The 21,130-nt window shown below is 44.7% G+C and overlaps 1 protein-coding gene across 11 annotated transcripts in view; it reads right to left on the reverse strand.

Annotated features, from left to right (window-relative positions):
- MAP7 (microtubule associated protein 7) overlaps positions 1-21,130 on the reverse strand; it is a 1,989,984-nt gene that overhangs the window by 198,760 nt on the left and 1,770,094 nt on the right. For all 11 annotated transcript variants that reach the window (XM_069606765.1, XM_069606764.1, XM_069606762.1 and 8 more), the window contains one exon: positions 14,316-14,442. In XM_069606765.1, coding sequence (XP_069462866.1) covers positions 14,316-14,442 — 127 coding nt within the window. Of the gene's footprint in view, positions 1-14,315; positions 14,443-21,130 lie in introns of those variants that run through there.

The raw sequence follows: 21,130 nt of genomic DNA on the forward strand, positions 1-21,130 counted from the left end.
GGATGATCGGAACCTCTTGAGCCTCCTGAGAACCCAAGGAATAACGGGACGGAGCGAATGCCCCCGGGGCTAACCTGATGGGTTGCAATTGTAGTCTGTTGATGTGCCATCTGGCTTCTGTCGCTGACCAAAGGACTTTCACCTGCAAGTCCTCGCATTGAGCCCTCCCACCCCTCAACCCTTGAGAGATGCATCCAGGACCACTCGGGGCTGGGGCCATGGAGGCCAGAAGGGTTCCTCCGCCATGAGATTCCTGCGGCCCGTCCACCAGGTGAGACCGTTGACCACATGTGCTGATACCTTGAGGGGGGTCTCACCTGATCCGAGAGAGCTCTGAGGTGCTGTGACCACTGACCCCTGAGGAGCCACTGGAGGGTTCTCAGGTGCAGCTTGGCCTCTTGCACTAGAAAAATACACAAGGCCATGAGACCTAAGAGGCAGAGGAAGGAAGCCGCTGGTAAAGTGTTGTGGTTCCGGAACAAGTCAACCATCTGTACCAAGCTGTTGACTCGCTCTTTGGGAGGGAAGGCCTTCCCTACCCGAGTGTCTAGGAGTGCTCTGATGAACTGGAGCCTTTGGACAGGTGTCACCTGGGACTTCAAGTTTAGGCAGAAGCCCCGTCTGTGCAGTAGTAGAGCGGTGCCCTCCAGATGGGACAAGACCTGCTCTGCTGACTTCCCTCAGATCAGTCAGTCGTCCAGGTATGGGAATACACGGACCCTGTATCTCCTGAGGTGAGCCGCGACTACTGCCATGAGCTTGGTGAAGACCCTTGGGGCAGAGGTCAGACCAAAGGGGAGCACTTTGAATTGATAGTGCTTGTCCCCTATGATGAACCTCAGGAACTTACTGGGCTTTCGATGTATCGACACATGGAAATAAGAGTCCTGTAGATCTATTGACACCAGCCAGTCCTGTAGTTCGAGAGCGTGGAGAATTTCTCTCAACGTCACCATCGTGACTTTGTCTTTCATCAGGAACTTGTTTAAAGCCCTGAGGTCCAGAATGGGACAGAGACCTCCTCCCTTCTTGGGTATCAGGAAATACCGGGAATACCAACCCGAAGTTCTCTGCTCGGGTGGTACCTCTTCCATAGCACCATTCAACAACAGGGCTTGCAGTTCTTGCTGGAGCTCCTGTCCAGGTTGGATCAGAGGTGGTGGGGCTCTGTCCACTGTTTAAAAAAAATGATAACCCCACCGGACGAGCTGTAAAGCCCAGGCATCGGAAGTTATTACCTGCCACCGAGGCCAGTGCTCCGTTAACCGCACGCCAACCCGTAAGTTGTGGGGTGGGAATTTAAAGTGGTTTAGGATGCTGGGGTGCCCACACCGCTGCTTGCTGGCCCTTAGAAGCACCTCTGCCCCTTTTTGGAGCACAAGAAACACTTCTGTCCTTGCTTGGCCGGTGGGAGCTGCACTTTCCTGCCAAAGGGCACATAACGCCTGTAGCCTCTACCCCTTAAGGCGCAGCGTACGGATTTATCAGCGATTTTGCATTCCTTGATATTTTCTAAGGAATCGTCTGCCTTTTGGACGAATAAGGGAATGTCGAATAACTTTGCCTGGACATTAGGCAATAAGCTAAACGTTTTTAGGTATGACTGTCTGCTCAGCGTTACTGCTGATGCTATAGATTGGCCCACACAGTCGGCGATGTCCAGGCCTGTATGCAGCGACTGCCTGGCCACCTCTTTCCCATCCTCCACCCTCTGTAGGAAGCCCTAACACATTCACCCTCAGGGACGTACTGCACAGCATTCTCCACTGCTGTTCACAGACCAAACTAATATTGAACAAAGCCACTCGCCACATTGGTGGCTTTAAGGGCCATACCGCCCAAAGTAAACACCTTTTTGGCAAGAGCATCGACCTTCTTCGCTTCCCTGTCGCGTAGCAAAGTGGAAGTGGAAGAAGCAGGTCTGGAGGCGACTGTAGCAGCCTGCACGACAAGCCCTTCCGGGGAAGGGTGTGAAAAGAGGAATGTAGGGTCTATTCTAGCTGGCCTTTATTTTCCAGATATAGTGGAACTAACCGGAGAAATTGTACAAGGATGCTGCCACAGAGTGATCAATTGCAGGGTTTAGAGGTATATTGCGCTCAGTTACCAGACCTTCGTACAAAATATCTGTAAGGGCATACCCCTGCACTGGTGTTGCAGAGGAGTGCAATCCCAAGGTTTCAATGACCTTTTTCTACTAGAGTTCTGAACTTAGTGTAGTTATGGGTGTAGGGCTGGCTTTGTTGGAAATCTAGGTTTGGTGAAGTATCCAGACCACTAGCCTCATGGAAGCCCTCAGCAAGTTGCAACAACTTGTCATGGCTGTCAAAAATATCGACACCACTGGTGCCCACATTGGCTGGGTCACCATCCCCTTTATCTCACGTGTCAAAAGCGCCGAAAATACTCGACATGGTGCTGAAAAAGTCAGGCCGGGATAAAGGGGTGTAAGATTTTTCGGCAACCGTCAGTGCTGAAGATTTGTCTCTCAGCGCTGATAAGGCTGCTGTCTGCGACGACCGGACCTGAGATGTCGAAGCCTTGACAGCAGTGGCAGCACGGGAGGGACCCGACATTAATACCCAAAAAACCTCCTCCGATGTCAAAGGTTTCATTGAGCTGATGGTGTCGACACTGTACCGTGTGAGGGGTTGGTTGTACCGAGCGTCGCTGACGCCTTCGAAGTCTGCTGTGAGGGGGGGGGTTATCCACGACTTCTGCAGCATGCTTTTTAAACATTTCCAACAAGGAGGTTTTAAATTCCTCCCACTTTTGGCGGGTAGAAGGTCCCGCTGACTGCTTACCTTGTTCGCTCAATGAACCAGAGCTCCGACGATGACGCCTCTTTTTTTTTCGGGATGAGGAAGAATGGCTCCCCGAATGGGACTGCTTCTTCTTCCGCCAATGTTCTTTTTTGGGGGTATGTCCCTCAGTTTCGGCCTCCGAGGACCGAACTGTCGACATTGCCGGGGATTTAGTCGGCAGTCAACCGAGCAAGAGTTTAGCTATTGGATCGCGTAGAGATTTTGGCTGCATTTTGGCGCATGACAAGCACTCTTCCGTCCCGTGATGTGTGCCGAGGCACAAGAGACACAACTCCTGTGGGTCGGTGATGGACATCTTAGTGCCACAGTCAGTACACCGCTTGAAGCCCAAAACCTGAGCAACCAGCATCTCGCATCGTATGAAAAGTAATAAGAGGTTTTCTGACAAAAAGTTAAATGAGTCAAAGACTCACTGTGATCCTAAGCAGCGTGTTAGCGTGCATAAAAAAGGAACTGAGGTAAGGGGCGTAGTGACAGAGTTTATATACAATGCCTGAGGTTATGTCCAGAACCGACGATCGAGTGCCGAGCAAGACGGATCGACGGCCGAGGTCTACTAAGCCCCCTGTCGAAAGTTTTCCGAAGCAGCAGAGCTGGAAGGAATATCTATAAGATGAGGAATCCGTGGGAGAAAAGCAATCCATCGAAAATACTTTATGCAAGATTATAAAAACCCCTTAGTAGAAGGCAATTCAGCAACCCTAAATCAATATGGGTAGAGTTGCAAATATTTATTTTTAACAAAATGTATATGAATTGGGAAGAAACTACAAAACAAAGCTCACAAATGGGATACAATTTATTTATTTATTTGTATAGCGCACTAGGAAAGAAAATAAAGGGTGCCTGGTGGGGTCCTGATATGCCCAGGTGGGTACATGTATTGATAACACAAATAATCAGGATGCGAGATCCTCACAAAAATCCACAGTTTTTGGACATATTTATTTCCATCTCAAAAACCAGTGTCTTAAATTATTACAAACTTTCGCTAAGCACGAAAGCGATACCGGACAGATTTCAATAAAAACATAGGGAAGTGCAGTTGTGCACCCTCATCGGGATGTAGAAGATGAGTACCCTAGTGACAGGCACATACGAGTATACGAAGTAGGTGACGCAAGTAACTCAGATCAGTGCTGCCCGAGGCTGTTCTTCAACCCGGGTGTGGTTTTTAAACAAAAACAGTGTGCACAACACGAAATTCGAAACATACAACAAAGGGTATTTTCACAGTTGTGCCACAAGTGATCGACACAGTTGTGTTTCGGCCACAATGGCTTAGTGGAAGCTTGTAGTTGTGGTGGCCTTCATCAGGAGAGACTAGTTGAGGAGTCTGTCCGTGGGTAAGATCTATGGGAGGGAGGAGAACTGTGAGGATCTCAAAACGTACATAATGAATTAGGGGTTAATAAATAACAGCTCTTTGGTGCTGGAGAAATACACCCACCAGTGGTGTATTGGAGAGCGCAGCTTACCGTCCGACCGGAGTAAGGCGGTATGCTGTCAAAAGGCTTGGGTGAAATCCTAGGTCTGGTGGTGTGAAAAGATACACCAATGGGTGTAGATCGGCCGTGCCGGGGAAACCGGATTCAAACGGCGCTGGGCTTATGATTAGCCATTGATCTAGAGAGAGGGAGACACAAAAGTATGCCCCTATCAGAGCACTATGGTGGCGAGAGGTACAGTTGGTGAGACAAGACGTGTCAAAAGTGCAACGGTCTTGTAATGTACAAGGGTGATGGGGCTCTGTGGCCAGCCTTACCTGATTCACATTCTTTTAGTTCTTGCTGGGTTCACGGCGGCGATGGAAATGGCTGCCTGCCGTGAATCAGCAGATATGACTGGGGGGGGTGGACACGCCCCCCGTGTGCTGGGCCAATCCCAGTGAGGGTGCGTGGAGGACTCGTAAAGGTGTCGTGTGCACCCTATGATAGGCTTCTTGGTACCGTCACTCAACGGGAGCCATCCCGTGTCTGGGGTGTTTGCATCCAGTGTGGAATAGAGTGAAGGAACTACACTGGGATGTATTGTGGGAAAGGTAGTCTCTGGGAGTGCATGGGCAAGAGAGGGCTGGTAAGGGGCTTGTGTGAATCAACATGACCCTGTGGTCACGTGTAGTAGGAGGACAGTGATACCACAAGCAATAACTACAAGTTTTCTCTATACATATCCATATATATGTTATTCTGAGAGAAACCAGAGCAAACTAAACATGCACGTGTATGATTTTACCACTTGTGTATTCACGTACATATTTTGCAGAAAAAGTAAAACAGTGCAACACCACAGATTCTTGCTGGCAACGTGTATGAACCATTCGGGCGCATAAAAGGACACCGCCATCACAGAAGCAAAAAAGAAATTAGAGAAACTTGAAGAAGAAGTGGCCAAGTTCAAACAGATAACTGTAGATCGAAAAGTGCAGAAATTCAGGAAAGATCTTGCACAATACGCCGAGGAAAAAACTTACCCTTATCTAAAAGAAACATACTATAGCGATCTTCAACAACAACAGAAGACCAACTACAACAGACGGAACTGCATAGTCAATTTCTCTGGCAGCTCTGGATCATCGAGCGGAGGCCCCCCCAGCCTCTCTAGTGGAAACGATTCCGCAGGACCGCCCCCCAACACCCTTATTTTCAAAGGGGAGGCCAACGGGGCAGACCAAGGAGGCGACCACAGCAGTCAGGCCAATACATGCGGACACGCCAGTGGTACTCCAGTCAACCTTGACTACCATCCCGATCTTTAATTTTTCATCTAGAATCTTGAACAACCCAGAACAAACCCTCCTACAGAGAGGTTTGTCTTTTGTCCATGCCACCAAAGCAGACATTTTCAAGACTGAAGCAGAACTCAAGAAATTCTTTCGCACCTTAAGACTGAAATACTTCTTCGAAATATACTTACCTGAAAAACGAGATTCGGAAAACATCATCTCACAGGACCCAGAGATACCACGTGAGAATTCCAGTGGCCTCAAACCTAAATCGACTTTCATGCCGGCCGCACATACCATCCTGGGTGAATTCGATACTTTCGAAAAAATAGTAACGCGAACCGTGACCACCAGCCTCATACGCAAAAACATCTACCAAGAAAATCTAAGTAAAGAAGAACGAGCAGCACTTAATACACTGAACATGGACAGATCTATCACGATCAAGCCAGCTGACAAAGGCGGTGGGATTGTCATCATGAATACCACAGAATATAACGACGAATGCCTGCGATTGCTAGCAGACACCAACTCCTACAAAAAACTCCATGGAGATCCTACAAAAAGGCTACAAGACGAGATTAGCAGTTTAACCAAGCACGCAGAAGACCAAGGATGGATATGCGAGGATGAGCACACGTTCCTTAAGAAAACGCACCCAAGGATACCAGCAATCTATATCCCTCCCAAGATCCACAAGCTTGCCACTAAACCACCAGGGCGGCCCATCGTTTCCGCTTGTGACTCCCTACTGGAACCTCTGTCTCTTTAAACGGACCACTTCCTAAAACCATTGGTGGGCCAAATGAAATCTTACATTAAGGACAGCACGGAAACTATCAAAATTCTTCAAACAGTGGATTTAACACCCAACTCCATCCTGGTCACTATGAATGTCGAGGCCTAAAACACCTCTATTCCACAAAGCGAAGGATTAACAGCACTCGCAAAATGCCTAAACAAAAGAACAGACGTTACTTCTACTCCTACCAACTTCATCCTTGAATGTATCCGCCTGGCTATGTCAGAAAACTTCTTCCTGTTTGAACACCAAATATATCAGCAAGTCAAAGGCGTGAGTATGGGCGCAACGTTTGCACCAGATGTGGCCAATCTATATATGGCCCAATATGAAGACGACCACATATACCATGAAAACAACCCGTATAAAGATCACATCAAAATCTGGCGGCGGTACATTGACGATGTCCTTCTGATTTGGGAAGGAAGCAAAGAGGCCTTGACAGCATTTCACCTGTGGCTTAACCAACGGAACACACACATCAATTTCACCATTGAATGGGATTTCCAGGCCATTAATTTCCTGGACCTATATATCTACCGCTCTGGAAACCAACTCAAAACTGAACTCTTCCGCAAACCCACGGACAGGAACAGCCTACTGCATTTCACGAGTTACCATCCTCAGGGTCTCAAATACAACCTGCCCTATGGACAATTTCTTCGGATAAGCAGAAACTGCACCGAGAGAGATAAGTTCGAACAACATGCCTCACAGCTACAAACATGGCTTACTGAGAGTGGATACCCCAAGAAGTCCATAAAATCCGCTAAAAAAAGAGCTTCCAACACGGACCGCACCATCTGCCTCACCACCAAGATCAAAGATCCGACAGACAGAACTGTCTGTGTGACCACATTTAGCCCTGCAAGAAATCTTATCAAGACCACCATCAACAAACACTGGCATCTCATCAAGAATGAAGGGAGCCTCTCCAAAAAACCTTTGTTCGCCTTCAAAAAAAATAAAAACCTCGGGGATACCTTGGTGCACACCTTCCTTGAACCAGCTAAAACAGAACCTACCCTTTGGAACCTACCACCGGTCATTGGACATTATAGCTGCGGCCACTGCATAGCCTGTAGATACACCAAGACCAGCAAAACCTTCAGCCACAAAGACTTCGAATGGACAATGAGGAGCCACACGAACTGCGAGAGCAAATACGTCATTTATGTCATTAGCTGCCCATGTGATCTCATATACATTGGCAAAAGAATAAGGCCCGTGAAACAAAGGATCAATGAGCACAGATCCTGCCTCAAAAACTAAGTTCAAGACAAGCCTCTGGTTGAGCATTTTTCCAAAAAAGGACACACATGAACAGTTTACATGGACCGTCCTCCAGCAACTAACCCAGCAGAAACGAGGAGGAGACATTAATCTCGCTATCACCAGATTGGAGCAGAAATGGGTCCACAGACTTGACACTGTAAAGAATGGACTGAATATTACAGTAGAATGGAAACACTTCTGGGACTAGTCCCCTAGAATCATAACTAGTACCCCTTGTGTGGGACCATTTGCCAACCACACCACTTTGGTCGCGTGCCAACAATAGGTTAGAGTTGTTGTCACAAATGCAAAAAAATGCAACAAACAAATGGTTTTATGCACCCAAATGGTTCATACACGTTGCCAGCAAGAATCTGTGGTGTTGCACTGTTTTACTTTTTCTGCAAAATATGTACGTGAATACACATGTGGTAAAATCATACACGTGGCATGTTTAGTTTGCCCTGGTTTCTCTCAGAATAACATATATATGGATATGTATAGAGAAAACCTGTAGTTATTGCTTGTGGTATCATTGTCCTCCTACTACACGTGACCACAGGGTCATGTTGATTCACACAAGCCCCTTACCAGCCCTCTCTTACCTATCGCCCATGCACTCCCAGAGACTACCTTTCCCACAATACATCCCAGTGTAGTTCCTTCACTCTATTCCACACTGGATGCATACACCCCAGACACGGGATGGCTAGTGACAGTACCAAGAAGCCTATCATAGGGTGCACACGACACCTTCACGAGTCCTCCACACACCCTCACTGGGATTGGCCCAGCACACGGGGGGCGTGTCCACCCCCCCAGTCATATCTGCTGATTCACGGCAGGCAGCCATTTCCATCGCCGCCGTGAACCCAGCAAGAACTAAAAGAATGTGAATCAGGTAAGGCTGGCCCCAGAGCCCCATCACCCCTGTACATTACAAGACCGTTGCACTTTTGACACGTCTTGTCTCACCAACTGTACCTCTCGCCAACATGGTGCTCTGACAGGGGCATACTTTTGTGTCTCCCTCTCTCTAGATCAATGGCTAATCATAAGCCCAGCGCCGTTTGAATCCGGTTTCCCCAGCACGGCCGATCTACACCCATTGGTGTATCTTTTCACACCACCAGACCTAGGATTTCACCCAGGCCTTTTGACAGCATAGCGCCTTACTCCGGTCGGACGGTAAGCTGCGCTCTCCAATACACCACTGGTGTATTTCTCCAGCACCAATGAGCTGTTATTTATTAACTCCCAATTCATTATGTACGTTTTGAGATCCTCACAGTTCTCCTCCCTCCCATAGATCTTACCCACGGACAGACTCCTCAACTAGTCTCTCCTGATGAAGGCCACCACAACTACAAGCTTCCACTAAGCCATTGTGGCCGAAACACAACTGTGTCGTTCACTTGTGGCACAACTGTGAAAATACCCTATGTTGTATGTTTCGAATTTTGTGTTGTGTACACTGTTTTTGTTTAAAAACCACACCCGGGTTGAACAACAGCCTCGGGCAGCACTGATCTGAGTTACTTGTGTCACCTACTTCGTATACTCGTATGTGCTTGTCACTAGAGTACTCATCTTCTACATCCCGATGAGGGTGCACAACTGCACTTCCCTATGTTTTTATTGAAATCTGTCCGGTATCGCTTTCGTGCTTAGCGAAAGTTTGTAATAATTTAAGACACTGGTTTTTGAGATGGAAATAAATATGTCCAAAAACTGTGGATTTTTGTGAGGATCTCGCATCCTGATTATTTGTGTTATCAATATTTGTATATCGCATTACAGCCCAAAGGCATCGAGGCGCCGTTACGTGAAAATGTATTCTTGTTTACAGCAAGAAAGAAAGCTTGGTTCATGGTAGTAGCTCTGTGGTTACATAGGGCATATGTTTAGTTGTCATTACATTGACACCTCAAATGATGAAGAGTACAGTCAGGAAAAAATACAGTACAGATTACAGATCCAACCTTGGAGGGACCAAGGAAGAGAAGCCGTGCTCATACAAATAACAAAGTCTTAATCGCTTTGCGAAAGGCAGGGTGTGAGTCAATCCCCCTAATGTGATCTGGGAGGGTGTTCCAGTGGGTTGTAGCCATGGTGGGGAAGCTTGTACCCCCAGCTCGAACTCTCAGAGTCCTGGGAATGACAATTCTATTTGAGTAGGCCTCTCTGATGGGTGTAGTTGAAAGAGGTTTCACAATTCTTTGTGCCAGGTAGAGAGGAGCAAGATTATGGACACATTTATGAGTAAGGGCAAGGGTTTTAAAGATTATCCTTTCTTTGACAGGCAGCCAGTGAACCTGTTTCCTAGATTGAGAGATCTGCTCCCTTTTAGCGATACCTATTGCGACCCTAAGAGCATTATTCAGTACTATTTGGAGCTTGGAAATATTTTTCCCAGAGGTCCCTGCAAAGAGGGCATTACAATAGTCCAGTTGGGAGCCTATTATTGCTCTTGCAATGGTGAGACAGTTCTGTTTAGATGAGAAGGGTCTTGCTGCATTGAGCAATTTGGAGTGGTACACAGAGGTACGAGCAATGGCATTGGCCTGTTTGTCCATACTAAGGTTGGAGTCTAGAAGTAACCCAAGGTTTTAACCACCTGGGAGACCTTGGGCCTCATTACAAGTCAGCCGGTCTGGAAACAACATTGGCAGTAAATCCGAGTCTTGCAGGCGGGAGGTGTCATAGATGGAACCGGTGTTTCCATGGTCCCCATCCCCATGGAGTCCTATGGGACTCCATGGGAATAGGGATTTACAGAATTCTGCCTTCAGAATTACTGGGTCACTGGGGTAGTAATACCCCGGTGATTCCGGCAATCACGGAGGCGGAACGGTATTTCTGGTCCGGTGGTAGCCTGCCGGTTTTTCTGGCACGGCTACCGCTGGACTTGTAATGAGGCCCCATGATTGAAGAGTTATCAGTCAGGAAGGAACTGTATTGTTTGCCCAGTCTTCCAATAGTTGAAGGGATCCAATAAGCAGAAGTTCAGTTTTCTCAGTATTGAGGCAAAGCCAATTTATTTTCTGCCATCCAGGTTTGGATAGTTGAGTAGATGGAATTAAGGGTGTTCATGTCGGACTTGTAATCACCCATATCCGCATGATTAGTGTATGAGATGCGCAGGGCGTCCAGAATGCTGAACAGTGGCCTCGTGACTAGGTTATATAAGGTAGCGAAATGCAGGATCATTGTGGAACATCACATTTAATGTTGCTCGGGTGTGCACAGGCTGAGTCAGAGAAGACTTTCATAACCCTTTCCTGAAGAAAGGAAGGTGATCCAAGCACAAGCTTTAGGAGAGAAATGTGCCGCAAAGGAGAGATGGTCGCAGAGTGTATTGTGATCCACCAGGTCAAATGCTGCGGATAAATCGAGGAGTAACAGGAGTGCCGGTTTTGCTGCATCACGGAAGTCATCCATTTTATTTTTTGAGCCTAACAGTGCAGTTACGGTGCCTTGTCCTGGGCGGAAACCAGACTGTCAAAGGCCCAGAAGGTGGTTGGCTTCAAGGAATTTTTGGATTTGCAGATAGGCTGCCTTATCCAGGATTTTTAATAGGAATGGAACTGTAGTGATGGGTCTATAGTTCCGTCGGACCTTGGGGTCAAACATGGGTTTTTTAAGGAGTGGGCGTACCCAAGCTTCTTTAAGGCCAGTTGGAACATGGCCAGACTGGAAGGATGCATTAATGAAAGCTGTGATGAAAGGGGCCAACGTAGGGGCACAGTCTTTGATGAGCTGCACCGGACAAGCATCTCCTTTGCAGTAGGAGGGTCTAATGGATTTGAGGAGTGCCAGGACTTCATGTTCGCTCATCTCCTTGAAGTCGAAAGACGGGGGTCCCTCAGGTTCAGGTTCAACAGATTTATTGCTATGGAGGTTAGCAATTTGGTGACTGAGAGCCTGTTGATGTGCGATAATTTTACTTTGTAAGGTATCCAGTTTATCCAGTAAAGCAGTTTGGATATCATTACACCAATTGGTGTCCTTAAGGAGAGTCTGTTGGGCGGGTGGCGGGTTTGCAGGAGGGGTGGTGATGGGAGATTCCAACTCTCTAAAGATGGCAAAGATTTCTTTGGTCCCTCACTTAGCATTAGCAATCCTTGTATTAAATGAGGCTGCTTTGGCTTTAATATTGGCTGCCTTGTATTAGAAAATGAATCACATTTAATGACAGAGATTTTGTCTGAGGAACTTTTACAGCTAAATCTGGGATACAAATGCATGCTATTGTACATAGCCAAGTTCCCTGATCCTCAAATGAAAAGATTTAAAACAAATATTTGTTTAAAACTATTACAAACCTATGAGACACTACGAATTGAAGCTAAGATTCAGAGGAAACAATGCAACTGTAATTAGTTACAGATTTGAACATTGCAACATTTATACATTAACTGCACACAAAGGGCCTCATTACGAGGCAGGCGCTCCCGTAAAGAAGGGTGCTGGTACGGGACCGGCACCGTTCATTACGGAACGCCCTATTACGAGGTTGCCTTGCAGGACCCGGTAAGGACGCCTGGTAAAAGCAGGCGTCCCTAGTGGGTCCCGCACGGGGACCAGGGAGCTGATAACGGGCCCGTTGTTAACGGGCCCGTTATCAGCTCCCTCCCCATTCCCATTGAGCCCTATGTGGGCTCAATGGGAATGGGGATTGGTTTTGTGAATGAGGAAATACTGGGTTCTCCAAGGTTGGAATGACCCGGTAATTCCTCATTCACAGAACCCGGTACTGGAACCCGGTATAGAGGCAGACATGCCCTTATTAAGGGCATGGCTACCTTCATACTCGTAATGAGTCCCAAACTGTTTCAATACGACAGAGTATTCTCTGGATTTTGTTCAAGGGGAACATTTTGGGATTCAGATACTTGTATGCAACTAGCTTTGATTACAGCTAAATAAAAGGAGTATGGAATTATATTGTGATTATTTTAAAGAAATTAAATTCATGTTTTTGTAAATGCAGTGTGAGAGAAATGTTTTTAAGTTTCGTAAAGCAATGTTGTAGTGCATTATAAACTTGTAAGTAATATTTGTAGAATGTGTGAAAGGTTTAATATGAACTGTCGCACGCAAATAACAAATTACACTTTTCATTCACCTTTTCCGCCTAAGACTGTCTACGAAACACGTACTTATTGAAGTTTCCGTTGCCCCTCCACAGCCTGGCTTTTCTTCTTTTCTGCCCATGTTAAACTCCAAAGTTGCATACTCCATCTCGGGTGAATCCTATAGTAGCTCCCTCTGATCCTATATGTCAACTGCTTTAAGTAATTTGAAATATTATGTACTTCCGCTTTACTTGCTCTTGCCAATCTTACATCTAATTTGAGCCATACTCTTCTGACCTATTCTTCCAAACTTTAAGAGACTACACTACAGTCTCATATTTCAAGCTTTTCTTAGTAGCTATTATTTACTTTCTCAACTGTTATCCGATTTTCTAGCTGTTCATTTCACTGATGCTGCCAGTTACGCAGTCACTGACTTCATTCACTACGCAAGTCATCAGAAGCTATCTTCTACCTAGGTGCTTCTCAGTCTATACACTGTTTTGACAGTGTTGGCTCTACTTTTTAGTTAGGTATTTCTGAATCTAAACTGGCCTTGCTGTTCTTTTATCTGGAGAACTGTCCTTTCTCAGTTACTTGAAAAGCTGTCTTCTTTTCATGCTACATCTTTCATTTCAATAACATCCTCCATCATGTTACATGCACATTTGATAGCCAATGACATGGATTTTCTTTTCTTTGCCCGCTATTACTGAATATTAACAGCAATACTCCTACCTGTCAATAATAGTGAATCCTAGATGGAGGTGGACTAGCTGCACCTTAACTACTTTCAGACAAAAAATAATTTCTCCCCTGCCGTCCCTTCTTTGCTGCAACTTTACATATTTCTTTTCAGTCGTCCAGGATTGCTCTTCCTACTTGTGCTCGGAGTTTAGCTTTTATGTTCAATGGTCCCTTTCCTTTCACCAGCAAATCTTATCTGTCACTCAAGTATGCCAGTTTCAAATGGCGAATACAAAGAAATTCAGACAATTACTACCATTTTCTTTCCCCGAATGGTTACTTCAGACAATGTTTTTCCCCGGCTTAAATTACTGTTGCTCCCTCTATGTAAACCTACCTGTGGCATGCCCGCCATTCGTTCCAGTTTATTCTACATTCTACAAACATCTCTACTTAGCTTTCATGATTTTGGTGATTTCCTATTATATATGAGTTTCAATGTAATTTCTATGGTTTACCCTCAAATGCATGCGATAATTTGCAATCATGTCAACACTCTAGCAACCTTCACTTTGGAATGCCCATTTGCTTCTTACCAGTATTGTTACTTCCAACATCTAGACTAGTTATGGAATGCTTTTCCTATGGTCATTCATTTGAACCCAACTCTTCCATCGTTTAAACAGCATCATCAATACCATTTTCTGAGATTGGTGTTGCTGATTATGCAGAACATAAGTTATACACTGATGTTTTAAAATGTTCCTTGCTCTGTGTATTAACTTGTTTTGATACAGCTGAAAGTTTTGTAAAGTTCTTTAGGGAAAAAAAGCATTATGTAAATCAATCAGTCACTCAAAAATAAAGAATAGAAAAAAATGACATTTTTTAACTGTTTGAGAACTTCTGTCTTTCAAGCTCACCTATCCACAGCGTCTGTCAATTGATCAGAAATTGGCATCTGAGAGGGGAGCTCTGTTTCTCCATTTCGTAGGGGATTCACAGCATATTGACTATGAGATTCCAGCTCGGATTCTACATGTGGAGTGGCTGAGGAACAAACAAAATACATTTATTATTCCAGGTAACATTCAAAAGCATAGCTAACGCAGCAATCAGAATAATGTCAGAACAGCCTTTTTATTAGTGTTGAATTTAAATGTTGCAAGCAGGCCTGACTTCATGGTGTAAATGTTGCTGGATTGCCATAAATAAAGGATTACATAAATTGGACAGTCATGGCTTTGCTGCCATCTTCCAAATACGTTCCATAAACTGCTGAAAATATCAAGACAGGAACGACAGGAGGTACAATAAATGGCTTTGTGCTGTTAACCCAAGCTGTGATTTCCAGAAACCCCACATAGCACCACTATTCAAACAATCATCAGGGTCAGCACCTATGGATAGGTAACTTGTTTTTAACTTGCCCCATGCATTTGGGTGAGGCCTAAGAAGGTAGGAGAGGAGACAATATAGGAGTAGTGCGTCTAGAAAACTGAAGATACCTGAGGCAGTAAAAGTAGGTTCACATGTGGCCGGAAGGTGTAGGAGCACCAAGCCATAAATCAAAAAGACTGAGCCTAAAGGGACAGGAGGTAAATAATCAGAAAGATGAGGTAAACAGTGACAGAGACCTGAGCCATAAAGCAGTTCAAATAGAAAGAACCAAGTAGAAAAGAAAGTGAAGGAAGTCAGTCAACTGGGGTCCAACACAGATCCAAGTATGGCAAGAATGCACCTATCCAGAATTGGTGAAAGGGCACAGACAACAGGGAGGTTAAGTCAAGTAAGAAATGGGGAAGTTCCGAAGCTGAAAAGTGAGGACACTGAAAAACCAGAGGGACTTTCACAACCTAGTGCCAGGGGATCCCTTACTCAGTAGGCCAGGGAAAGGCCATCGCTTTTGGATCCCGACCCCGGGGGTGGACAAGCGAGGGAGCATCAACTGGGTAAGGGGTCCTCAGGGAGTGGGGGAGACATGGTATCCCTTTTTCCACAACCCATCTACCCCCTAATCCTGGTTTATTTTATGGGAATCTACAACTCCCATAATTCCTCCCCACCCTGTTTTGACAAAAGTACTGCACCAAGGAAGATAAGGAATGAGGACAGAAGGATTACCTTCCCTGACTTGCATTGGCTCTGTCCCTGTAATGAGGCCAGGCAGAGTAAGGCACGTAGCTCTAATAATTAACACCTGCCACTTATTAAGTCTCCATGTGAAAATAAAAGGTGGCGTGCACAGACGCACTTTGAGCGAGGCTGTGTGCGAGAAGGAACAGCTCTTCCGAGGCTGAAGCGAACCAGGCTGTCGGAGTTGGAAGGCCAACGGGCTGATCAGCAGTGGAGAGGATCGAGAGAAAGCAAGGCAAGATCTCCAAGCTTTCGGGAAGCTGTGAGTGTTCGAAAGGCAGAGCGGGGCAAGCAGAGGAAAGAAACCTTCAAGGTGCCAGGAAATGGCCTGCGACCCTCCGGGTGAATGGCAGAGTTGGAGAGGAGCAGATGAGGTATTGATAACAGTCTCGAGCTGCAAAAGAAAGATAAAAGACATTCATTTGACACAAGCGGTGGGTTATTGAGCACAACAAATGCCTGGTTGATGTTCAAGGGAAAGTGACTGTGATTTGAAAGGTGAAGGTTGCGCGTGTGCTGATGAAACGCGAATGAAGAGAGCAATTGTTAAAAGAAGAGGATACAGAGTAGCAGAGTGGTCCCGCGAGAGAAACTCGCACATTTGAAAGTCTCTGTGAAATGTTATGAACGTTTGAAAGATATTACAAGCGGAGATCAAAGGAAAGAAAGTTGAATGAGAGGAAAGTGAAATATGTGAAATGTCAAACACACCAAGAAGGCAAAAGTAAAATGTAAAGAACTTTGAAAAAGGCCAAGAAGGCAAGTGAAAGAGTATAAGATCTACCAAGTACCAAGAGGCATTGGTGCTGCAAGAGAAGATTGTGAATTGAAGGAATATGGAAAGAGAGGTCGAAGTGGTCATGCAGAGGTCTTGCGGTTTCGAAAGTCTTCAACAGTGAAAGAGCTCTAAGATAAAACAATGGGAAGGGAAACCCCATGAAGAACAAGACAGGTTCAAGCCCAACAGAGGGAAGTCTGTTCAGAACTGTGATATATTAGGAGCATATGAAATGAGTATTGATGACAAGGCGCATGAAGCCTAAGGAAGTGATTGAGCTAAACGAGATTGAAAGCCTCAGATTGTACTGTTAAACTGTTGCAGTAGGCCAAAGTGTGTACGACTGATTTAACTGTGCCATCCACCTATCCTTTGTTTATATAGAGGCTCTCTAGACTATGTGGGGTCGAACCTGGGGAAGGGAGTATGTGCTGAAGCCATTCTGACATTTCTTTTTCGCACACTATTTTCCCTTTTGTATTCCCTTAACACATTTGTTATCTTGAGAAGGAGGGCAAGGTTAGGTTTTCTTAGTACAGGCCTTTTTATTTTGACCAGACTGACTTGGACGCATTTATTATTTAATGGTCGAGACTACTCCCATTTTAGAGTTAGGGCCAGTTAGGAATTCGACCAACCCAACTAAAAATTTGAATAAAGGTTTTCAAAACTTGTATCCATTGTGTTCGTGTCTACTACTTGTGCCATGCCTTCCTCACAACACAGAGCAACAAAAAAAAAACAAGATAAAAATGTGAGGTACTAACATCCAGCACATGTTTACTAGCCATGCCTATGTAAAGTGGGCATCAACATTCATGTAAGCATGCTAGTTATAACGGATGTAAGGACGATCTGATAGTGTGAAGTCAATACAGACATTTCTGGCAGAAAAATATTTGTACATCGATAATACCTTCCCATTTAACTTTTGGAGAACTGAAGCAATGGTTCTAACTCCATCCTTTGTTGCATGTTTCATGCTTAATAAAGTAAAAGTTATTCACCCTAGTGACTATTGTACTCCTAGTATATAGTACCATTTGCTCCATACTTATGGGTGTCTGCCTCATTGGGACAAGACTGTTGCATTTTGCACAGCAAAAATACATTTTCCTTCAAAAATGTAAATTGTTTGGGCAGTGCCTGTGCACATGCAGGGCATGGCCTTCGCACACTCTAGCTACATTCAGCCACAATGCCAGCCAGTCCTCCCCCCCCCGTGTTAGACAGGCTAACTGAACAACATCTTTTTAGGGAGAAAAGAGGGTTGGTGAATGGAAGAAAGGGTACCTCAGAGTAGGAGAAGTACAGTAGTCAACACAGTGAGTAACCTTTACTTACTTGTATGTCTCGTCCCCTTTCCTCTTTACTTAAGTGAGATTTACAAGCATATACCGCCTAGGGAGTAAGGAACCAAATAGATTACCAAGAATAGCCTGGGCAAACAATGTCTGCTATCTGTTTTAGAGCTAGTATACCGGCAATAAAGCTTACAATAGCCAGGAAGTGTAGACCATGTGACTAGTTTAGCAATAACATGCCATGGCATCAGCCTTTGGAATGCCACAGATCAGTCTCATCACTGACCATGTGAGCACATATACCTTAAGGTGCAGGCTTACAGAAAAGAGAAGAATCTGAAAAGCTAGCTACAATCTAGAATGCAATGAACGCCTTTAAGAGGCCTTTACCCCCAGATGCACACACCCTAAATATAACAACCACATTTTCCTTTCTTAAGTCTTTGGTTCTAAGTAAAACTTCAGTCCCCTCTGGTTAGGTAACACCATGTGAGCTTCCAACTGAGGGTCCGGGAAGAAGACTGGTAATGTAATTTCCAGACTGATATGAAACAAAGAAACTACTTTTCGTAGAAATGTTGGATGGGTGAAGAATACACCCTCCCTGCTTTGACAGAAACTCCAGGAATAACCATGAGAAAGAGCAGGCCTCCTGATGCCATCTTCATTTGCTCTGAAAACAATGTCCTGGCTGTGGAGCGTGGGGTCACCAGAATCATTGAAGAATCCTAAGTCATGCAGCTGGATACTACTTCCAACATGAGTGGATTTGGGGGAAATGCATGAATTAAGCGGTTGTTCCAAGAAATCATTTGTCATTTATATTTATTGTATTTAGTTCATTTACAACTTTTAATAAAGTTATCCAACTATTACATAATCATTTCAACAGTTCACGGTCAATTCGATCTCAGTCAAATTACGGCTATTTTAATAAATTTTCAATTTCAGTTGTACAATTTTCCATACCCGGTAAAGTGCCAAGTGCGGTGTAATGGATTGTGTATTCGGATAGTAGATCCAAAATTCATTTGACTTAATGGTGTCGTAATCGTGCAATAGGTTATCCAAAGTGGTCCTTAAAAGTGGTCCTAGGCACAGATACTCGGTGAGGAGATGTTTCACTGTCTCCATATTGTCATACTGTCATATACCATTCTTTTTTAGATAAGTTACGCTGGGCACTGCATACTGCACGCACCGGGAGCTGATTAGTATGCATTAGCAGCTGAAATTTACAGGCCTCTGGATCAGGACAGAGAGACAGGTAACATTGAGGTTTCAATTAACTATGAGTCATAGGGCTCACCTGTGGGTATCCATGTAGCCATGAAAGGTGTTCATAATTTCTAAGCCAGTCCCACTTCTTTACTCCCCTAGTAAAAGCTCCTTTGAGCATCAGAAATGCATCACAGCGTTCAAACTTTGATTCCCAATTTATGAGATGGCAAGTTTGGCTGAATAAGATTACAAATGGATCCCCTATTCCCTCTTTTTGTTCGTATGCTCACCTAATTTTGCTAAGAGTGGGCACCGCAGTGATAACAATGCTTTTAAGAACAAAACACCCCTATTTATCAACAGCATAGCCCTCAGAGACCAGACCAAGTTCCAAGCGTACATATTCAATAGAGGCAGAACGTGGCAGACCCAGCACATATCGTCGACAATTACCCTGAATCACATCCAACCATTTTACAATGGTAAACCACAAAGCCTCCAGGCCGTACAGGGTCACTAGGCAAAACCACTGCCTATATAGACATAGAACACCCTCAAAAGAAACCCCTGCATAGGAAGTGACAAATTTGGAATCTAGCTGTGTAATTTGGGAACCTAATTTAGTTTTAATTTCACAGATGTTTTTGTGGTTACCGCTATTAGACATTTCGACTCCCAGATATTTATAGGTGTCAGTATAGTCGATAATACCCAGGCTGGTATACGTTTGAGTTTTGTTGACTATTTGCCATAACTAAAATGGGTTTAAGTCTTCTTTAAGTTAACTGACAATCCATGTTCTTTTGCGTATCTCCCCAGCTCATTCATTTTTTTTTGTTCAAACTCTTTTTCTTAGTGGCAACATAGGGATATACAGCACTTTTCAACCTACACCATAGATATTCAAAACAAATTATAAGCATCATGGTCATGACATTTACATAACATTACATAGATTCGTCATCATCAGAGGACAGGTTACATAAGTAAGTTCTGAAAGGGCCCCATATATCTTTAGGCCTGCAGGCTGTGGGTCGGGTCATTACATACTGTTCTTCTGATTCATTTACATACGTCAGTTCACGAAGAAATTGGTTCATATTGGGTGGGCCCGCATTTTTCCACTTCAGTAGGATACACTTTTTAGCAATTGCACATGCAACATTAAACAATCTTCTAGCTTTCTCGGGACATTTGCCTGTGTCCCCAAATAAATATTTTTGGGGCATCAGGTCTGGGGGATCTGTGTGATTTCTTCCAACATTTCAGCAACCTTCTTCCAAAAGCTCATCACCACCCGACACTCCCAATACATATGAAAGTCTCCTGCCTGTGGCGTATTACACTTGGGGCATGTATCCGACTAACTGGGGGTAAATTTTGCTATTTTAATTGGGGTGTAATGTAATCTGTTCAGTATCTTGAACTGGATTAACCGCAGGCCAGCATTTAGGGAGACCGTTTTATCCCCAGCTCATTCATGATTGCTTTCATGCCGGTCAGCAGCTGGTCAAAGACCACTAAGTCGTCCGCATACAGCATGGCAGCAACAATGAATTTCCCTATTTTGGGGGGTCACTTTGCACTTTTACTCAGTCTAGCTAGTAAGTCAGCAACGTAGATGTTAAACAACAACAGCGCTAACATAGAGCCTTGTTTTACTCCCTCGTTGATTCTTACGGGACTGGACAAATTTCCATCATTATCAAGACGAATCTGGGCAATAGTCTCAGCATGGAGCGCCACTATGATCTCCAACTAGGACATCCCCATCCCCTAAATTTATTCCATAACAGATTACAATCTACCTGGTCAAATGCCGACCTAAAGTCAACAAAAGTAATGTATACCGCAGAAGAGTGGTGTCTTTTAACCTGGCCGATTATGGTTTCCAATAACCGGACATTAATGTACTGTACTCAAACCGGATCTGAAACCCGTTTGGAAGTCATGTAAAATATTATCAATGACCCAAGATTGGAAGTTTTCGAGCACATATGATGCAAATATTTTGCCTGTTACATCAAGTAAGGATGATAGTCGATAATTCTCAGGGCATAAATGATCCCCTACTTCAAATACTGGAATCAATATTGATTTTTTCCAAGACCCTGGTATCAATTCTTCTCCACATACCTTCTGGAACTGAACACATAGAAGATTGGCCCACAATAGGCCACCCCCTTGTAAATACTGCTGCTGACAGCCCATTTGAACCCGGAGAACTGGAGTACTTTAAATTCTGGATGTGAGAGTATGCATTTTCTGGAATGAAACCAAGCCTCCAATGACAGTTACA

The sequence above is a fragment of the Ambystoma mexicanum genome, chromosome 4p (assembly GCF_040938575.1).
Source record: "Ambystoma mexicanum isolate Mex_15411 chromosome 4p, UKY_AmexF1_1, whole genome shotgun sequence".
In the NCBI taxonomy this organism is placed as follows: Eukaryota; Metazoa; Chordata; class Amphibia; order Caudata; family Ambystomatidae; genus Ambystoma; species Ambystoma mexicanum.